At 55.1% G+C, this 7,711-nt stretch overlaps 1 protein-coding gene across 1 annotated transcript in view; it reads right to left on the bottom strand.

Moving 5' to 3' along the window:
- LOC105555593 (cystathionine beta-synthase-like) overlaps positions 1-5,075 on the bottom strand; it is a 33,968-nt gene extending 28,893 nt beyond the window's left edge. Inside the window, exons 1-2 of the mRNA XM_012002608.1 lie at positions 4,961-5,075; positions 3,659-3,875 (exon numbers count right to left, since the gene is read on the bottom strand). Of these exons, the coding sequence (XP_011857998.1) occupies positions 3,659-3,867 (209 nt within the window). The 5' untranslated portion in view covers positions 3,868-3,875; positions 4,961-5,075. The remainder of the gene's footprint in view (positions 1-3,658; positions 3,876-4,960) is intronic.
- Between the last annotated feature and the right edge of the window lie 2,636 nt (positions 5,076-7,711).

The following is a 7,711-nucleotide window of genomic DNA, read 5'->3' as shown; positions in this document are numbered from 1 at the left end:
CCACACACACACACACCACACACACATGCCTGAAACACACACACACCACACACACATATACCACACACACATGCCTGAAACACACACACCACACACATGCCTGAAACACATAAACCTGAAACACACACACACCACACATGCCTGAAACACACACACATGCCTGAAACACACCCCACACACATGCCTGAAACACACACACCACACACACATGCCTGAAACACACACACGACACACACACGCCTGAAACACACACACCACACACACGCGCCTGAAACATACACACACCACACACATATGCCTGAAACACACATATACCACACACACACGCCTGAAACACACACACCACACACACACACCACACACACATGCCTGAAACACACACACACCACACACACATATACCACACACACATGCCTGAAACACACATACACCACACACACACGCCTGAAACACACACACACATGCTTAGACCTAAAAACCTATAAAAAGCAAATAATGCCTGTGGTTTATTTGCACCAATGTCAGTTTCCCAGGCTTGAAAATGAACGCACAGTCGTGGCGGACGTTGTTAGTGCGAAGCTGGGAGAAGGGTACAAAGGACCTATTATTTTGGCAACTTCCTGCGAGTAGTAAGTTATTTCCAAATAAAAAAGTTAAGCAAATACTGACTCCAAAACAAAGATTTAGGTCTATCTTTTCAGAAAGGCTTTACTGGGGAATTTCATTGCCTTTCATCTCTCAGCATCTGACCACAGGAGACAAAAAGTGAAGTGCTAACCTCAGGGCAGAGACTCCTTAGACCTGGGACAACGGCTGCAAAGCGCAGGCGGGATGCCTAGCCCTGCACAGAAAATGTCAGGCACGTGGCGGGCACAGAAAATGTCAGGCACGTGGCGGACACAGAGGCCGGGCAGTGGTGCTGTCAGCTGGGCTTGTGATGCTCTGCCCTGCAGCATCTGGCTGTGCAAACCCTCAAACCCTGGTCCAGGTGGTTTCCTAAACGGCCCTCATGCCCCTGCCATCCTCCCCCAGGGAGAGGCCGATGACACCCCCTTTCTATCTGTGCCAAGCACAAGCTAACCACGAACTCATCTGGGAACACGCATGGTTCACAGCGGTGTCCAGACCTGCAACCCCTCCCTGGCCGTGCAGTTCCAGTGACACCCCGTGGCTCTGACCCTGAGCCTCCTCCTCAGCACAGGCACCTGCGAAACAGCCAGGCTCCTTGGGCCCTGCCCCGCCGGAAGCGATCCTCAGACCTGGGGTGCACCCAGCTCCCGGAGGTCCTGTGGCATGGAGGGAGTGCCACATTTGCAGGGAGAGCCGCCCTGAAGGCCCAAACAGGCGCCAAGAGGAGTCCAATCGCGCCCTTCCCAGGGAGCAGAGAGCAGTCCTGCCAGGTGCCCAAACTGTACAGGGACCAGGGAGGCTCCCCCAGAAGCAGTTCTTGGCGGAAGGGAACCAGGCTTGGCAGGGTGCAGAGAGCCAGGGCCAGGTGGAAAGTCAAGCCCTCGGGTGACAGCGCTGGGGGTTAGTTCATTAGCTCAGTTCAGGCATCCGACCAGCCAGGCAGGAAGAGGCCCGCCTCCCTGCAGCAGGTGTGTTGACTTAGCACTGGGCCTCCGTGGCTGTGAAGTTACCTGAGAAGTTTCTAGAGGTGGTCAGGGCCAGGCCCAGAGCACTTAGCAAGATAAAAGATCCGACTTGCAGGGATAGCTCTGGAGCCCCTTATCTCAAGGACTCCCACTTCCACAGCCCAAGAGGCTCCTGGGAGGACACCCCACACTGTCCTAGAATGAAGCCCCAACGCCTCACCCACCTCTGCAGCACCTCCCTGCAACCCTGCTATTCTCGGGGGCCCTCTGACTGGAGACAAGCCGCGTAGGCTCTGCATCTCAGGATGGGGGTGTCTTCGGAGGATGAATGAGGCCTGTGTGAGGTGCAGGTGCAACACCATTTTACAACCTGGAGGGCATCGTCTCCATCTCAAGTCCTAGAGTTAAGAGCTCACGGAGCCCTCAGGAATCCGGCCTGTCTTCCCTGCCCACCCTACCCCCAGCAGCCACTCCCGACCTCACCGGGCCTCTCACCCACTGCTCTCTCAGGTTTGTTTTGGGGGCAAGAGCCCATCCTCCTGGCTGCCCACCCATCTGCTTGGCCTCCTGAGCTCCCAGCACTGACTGTGTTCAACTCTCAGACCTTCTGGGTTTGTCAACTGTCACTTCTTCTATTGCTGCACTGAGAGTGGCTCCACCCAGCCACCTCACCCGTTCTGAACTGTAGATCAACAACCATAAATGCTGGTAGTGGTGTACACAAAATAGGAATCATAATCCCCGCACTTCGGGAGGCTGAGGCAGGCAGATCACCGGAGGTCAGGAGTTCAAGACCAGCCTGGACAACATGGTGAAATCCCATCTCTACTAAAAATACAAAAACCCGCAGGGCGTGCTGGCACGTGCCTGTAATCCCAGTTACTAGGGAGGCTGAGGTGGGAGAATCTCTTGAACCCAGGAGGCAGAAGTTGCAGTGAGCTGAGATTGTGCGACTAGCACTCCAGCCTGGCGACAGCGAGACTCTGTCTCCAAAAAAACAAAACAAAACAAAACAAAACAAAAAAAGGAATCAAACATCTAAGAAGCACATTCTTTGATCTATCTGTTCTCCTCCAAGGAGATTACACTAAGGAAATAAATATAATCCTAAGGCTTAGTGAGCTTGATTTCAGTTTCGTGCTGGGGTAGGGATTTTTGTTTATTTGTCTTTTCTGCTGATAGAGCTTCTGCACCTTGAGCAATGCACAAGGTGCTCAGGAAAGACTCGTTGGCCAAATGAATGTGTAGTATTTTCTACTGCAGTTATTTAAAATGAGATAACTGCAAACGTTTATCTACCCAGTAGAGGGCTTACAAAATGATGGCTTCTTCACCAAACAGTCTGTGCCACCAGAAAAACAGCCCACTATGGAAAAATGTTTAATGCCTAGGGGAAGTCTCCATGACCTAGAGTTAACAGAAAAGTGCAGGCTGGGCCGGGCGCGGTGGCTCACGCCTGTAATCCCAGCACTTGTGGGAGGCCAAGGCAGGTGGTCACTTGAACCTAGGAGTTCAAGACCAGCCTGGTCAACATGGTGAAACCCTGTCTCTCCTAAAAATACAAAAATTAGCTGGGCGTGACAGGGCGCCCGTAGTCCCAGCTACTTGGGGGGCTGAGGTGGGAGGATCCCTTAATCGGGGGAGATTGAGGCTGCAGCGAGCCATGATTGCGCCACTGCATTCCAGCTTGTGTCTCAAAAAAAATAAAATAAAAGAGAGTGCAGGCAGGATCCTGGTCACTCACCTCCAGCGAACGCACGTGCACAGCCACAGACCAGGGAAAGCATGTGACCTGGGGACATTTATTTATTTATTTTTTCCGGAAATACCTTGTGAGCATCCACTGTCTTGCCAGGCGCTGGCCTAGGCGCTGGGCTGCAGCGTAAGGAGGCCTTGGCCTCAGAGCCTCATCTACACAGCATGCCCCCACCCCCAGCTCCTCAACCCAGAGTGACTACAGGGGGGCCACACCTCATGTCCTCCTGGCTGTGTGGTATCCAGGTAACAAACTCCTGCCCTGCAGGTTACGGATCAACCCTCTTGTGATCAAAAGCAGGACTTACGGGACAGTGTGGTGATGCGGGGACTCAGAGGCAGGCCGGCCCAGCTGCCAGGTGCACCTGCTCGGGGCATCGGGCCGGATCCACAGGGGCTCCTTGGCTTCCTTATCCCCTGGGAGCCCCTTCTCCAGGCTCCCCTGTGCCGAATGTGGCCCTGAGAGGTGGGGGCAGCCTGTGGGCCCCACTTCTGCCTGGGGGGTCTCAGAAGGCATGCTGGGACCTGGCAAAGCAAGGAGAGAGGCATCGGTTCAGGCTCAGATGCTGTGGGGTCCAGTGAACCCTGCTGACCCTGTCCCCTTCGGGCGGGGTACTCTGCTCCCTCAGAGAAGCCCAGGAAGAATTACACAAAAACACAGGCACCAGCCCTGTGGGCAGCCGCTTGGCCATGTCTCCTCCATAGGCACATACAAAAGAAAAAAAAGGAAACAGAGAGTTGCTTGGGCTGGGTGCAGTGGCTCACGCCTCTCATCCCAGCACTTCGGGAGGCTGAGGCAAGAGGACAGTTGAGTCCAGGAGGTTAAGACCAGCCTGGGCTCCAGCCCTGTTTCTATTTAAAAAATAAAACAACAACAAAAAAACAGATGCTTGCACACCCATGCTCACTGCTGCACCATTCACAAGTCAAAAAGTGGAGGCAGGCAGCCCATGTGTCTGCGGATGGATGGACGCACACGATAGGCTCATACACACACTAGAACATTTACTCAGCCATAAGAGAAACGAATTCTGGCACGTTACAACACGGACGAACCCTCAGGACATGATGCCAAGTGAAACAAGCCAGAGACAAAAGGACAAATGCTGTGTGATTCCACTTCCACGATGAGGCACCTGGGACCCTCGAACGCCCCTCTCTGTCTGGCAAATTCATAGAGATAGAAAGTAGAACAGAGGCTGCCAGGGGCTGGGGTGAGTGGCGAAGGGAGGGTGATTGTTTGATGGGTGCAGAGGTTGTGTTGGGGATGATGAAAATGTTCTAGGTGGAGATAGTGACGGTGGTTGCATCACATTTACAAATGGTTACAGTGATCAGTGTCACGTGTATTTTACCCAGGATTAAAAAAACACACAAGCACCTTGAAATAGGTAAGACAAAAAAAAAAAAAAAAAAAGGGAGAGAGAAAAAAGAAAGACCAGGGCACCCAGGCGAGGCCCCATCTGCTGCCCTTCCTCTGGGGGGACAAAGAACGCATGACCACCCCCCACCTCACCCTCTACACAGGGCCCAGGACTGGACTCAGTCCCCTTCACCCTGCTTTGATTCTCCACATTCAACAGGACACTAAGTCCACAGCCGTCACTCACCGGACAGATGGTGCTGACAGTTCGGCACCGTTCAGACTCTGTAAGGAGAGGTGACAGCAAACTCTGTTGTGGGATCCTGGAATAGAAAAGGGGCGTGAGGGGAAAACTGTAAATCTGACTCAAGCATGGACTTTGGTTGATGTTAACAAAGGTTATGTGATCGTGGAATTGGCTCATTAATTGTAACAAATAGGCCGTGCACGGTGGCTCACGCCTGTAATCCCAGCACTTTGGGAGGCCAAGGTGGGTGGATCACGAGGTCAAGAGGTCGAGACCATCCTGGCTAACATGGTGAAACCCCGTTTCTACTAAAAATACAAAAATTAGCCAAGTGTGGTGGTGCGCACCTGTAATCCCAGCTACTCGGGAAGCTGAGGCAGGAGAATTGCTTGAACCCGGGAGGTGGAGGTTGCAGTGAGCCGAGATCGTGCCACTGCACTCCAGCCTGGCAACAGAGCGAGACTCTGTCAAAAAAAAAAAAAAAAAAAAGCCGGGCGCGGTGGCTCAAGCCTGTAATCCCAGCACTTTGGGAGGCCGAGACGGGCGGATCACGAGGTCAGGAGATTGAGACCATCCTGGCTAGCACGGTGAAACCCCGTCTCTACTAAAAAATACAAAAAAAAAAACTAGCCGGGCGAGGTGGCGGGCGCCTGTAGTCCCAGCTACTCGGGAGGCTGAGGCAGGAGAATGGCGTAAACCCGGGAGGCGGAGCTTGCAGTGAGCTGAGATCCGGCCACTGCACTCCCGCCTGGGCGACAGAGCGAGACTCCGTCTCAAAAAAAAAAAAAAAAAAGTAACAAATATACGACATCAGTTTAAGATCTTAACAGGAGAAACTGTGGGAACTCTACTATCTATCTTCTCAATTTTTCTGTAAATCTAAAACTGCTCTTTTTAAAATTTTCGAGATGGAGTCTCACTCTTGTTGCCCAGGCTGGAGTGCAGTGGTGTGATCTCGGCTCACTGCAACCTCCACCTCCTGGGTTCAAGCAATTCTCCTGCCTCAGCCTCCAGAGTAGCTGGGATTACAGGCACGTGCCACCACACCCAGCAGATTTTTGTATTTTTAGTAGAGAGGAGGTTTCACCATGTTGGCCAGGCTGGTCTTGAACACCTGACCTCAGGTGATTTGCTGGCCTCGGCCTCTCAATTGCTGGGATTATAGGAGTGAGCCACCCCGACCGGCCTAAAACTGTTCTTTTTAAAAAAGCCTATTAAAAAAGAAAAAGTTGGCCGGGCGCGGTGGCTCAAGCCTGTAATCCCAGCACTTTGGGAGGCCGAGATGGGCGGATCACGAGGTCAGGAGATCGAGACTATCCTGGCTAACACGGTGAAACCCCGTCTCTACTAAAAAAATACGAAAAACTAGCCGGGCGAGATGGCGGGCGCCTGTAGTCCCAGCTACTCGGGAGGCTGAGGCAGGGGAATGGCATAAACCCGGGAGGTGGAGATTGCAGTGAGCTGAGATCCCGCCACTGCACTCCAGCCCGGGCGACAGAGCGAGACTCCGTCTCAAAAAAAAAAAAAAAAAAGTTGCTGAAGCCGGCTGCATTTGGAAGCCCTTGGTACGCGGCTCAGGTGGTCTCTGCGCACAGGCCTTACCCAGGCCTCAGCTTGGCCTCCTGGACTTCCTGGCCTCCCCTCCACCTTTGCAATTCACCAGGCCGGTGGCCAAAGCGGTTTCAAACAACCCTGGAGGGTGGTGCTTTCAAGGTCATGGGACCACGGACTTGTCTGAAAATCCGAAGGCGTTGGATCTTCTCTTCCCCAGAAAAGTGCACCCCGCTTTCAGAGGTTCGTGTCCCTCCTGAAGTCACCCAAGCGTGCCCCTGCTTTTCTTTCTACCCCGACCTTGTAAGAAGCCGCCGCCGTGAGCGGAGCAGCACCTTCCTCCGCGGGTCGCGGGAGTCACCTGCGGGAAGGGACTCTCCGTGTGGCACAGGCCCTGTCTGGCCTGGGGCGCGCACGCTCCGCCGCGGAATCCTCCAGAAAGCCTTGGACCCGCGGCCCTGGCAGACGCAGGCGGCCCAGCGCCTTGCTTTCGGCGCCTCGCCTCGCCCTGGAGCACCCTCCCGCAAGGTAAAGGGCTGCCGGGAACGCAGATCGCCAGCCGCCGGGGCTCTGAAGAACCCAGAGGCGCTCGGCGGAAAGCTCTCCAGGAGACCCGGAACCCGAACCCGAACCCGCGGGCTCCTCGAGGCGACAGTGTCGGGCGGCCGGACGCACGTGCGTCCCGGGGAGGGGGGTTCACTTGGCGTCGTCCCGGCCGCTCCTTAAACCGCAAGACCCCCTTGGGGTCACGACGCTCCCGGGACACCCCTGCACGCGCGCGCCAGCACTCCCGGAGGGGCCTGGGGAGGGCCACGCGCACGGAGAGCGGGAAACTCCTCTAAGCTTCCCGGGGGTAGATCCAGACCCTACTGACACCCGGAAACCGCCGGCCACTCCGCCCCCGGAAGCGACACTTTGGGACAAAGCTGGGGACAAGCGAGCCCAGAAGATCCTCGGGAAGCCGACTTTCGCGCTCCGCTCTCACCCCCTCTCCGCCTCCCCCTTGCATCCTCCAGCTCGGCTGCCGTCTCGCCTGGGGCTCAGGGAAGTGAGGTCCCAGGAAATCCTCCATCCCCACAACGCAACCTGGGCAGAGCCCCGCGTCCCTCCCCCAGCGGGCACCCACCTCGCGTGCCGCCCGCGCAACGACACCGTTTACCGCCACCCCACACAGTCCGCCGAAAAGGGCGATTTGCAAAC

The sequence above is a fragment of the Mandrillus leucophaeus genome, unplaced genomic scaffold, assembly GCF_000951045.1.
Source record: "Mandrillus leucophaeus isolate KB7577 unplaced genomic scaffold, Mleu.le_1.0 Scaffold69, whole genome shotgun sequence".
NCBI classification, from domain to species: Eukaryota; Metazoa; Chordata; class Mammalia; order Primates; family Cercopithecidae; genus Mandrillus; species Mandrillus leucophaeus.
The sequence above is the reverse complement of the archived record's forward strand: the minus strand, read 5'-3'. Positions and strand labels throughout refer to the sequence as shown.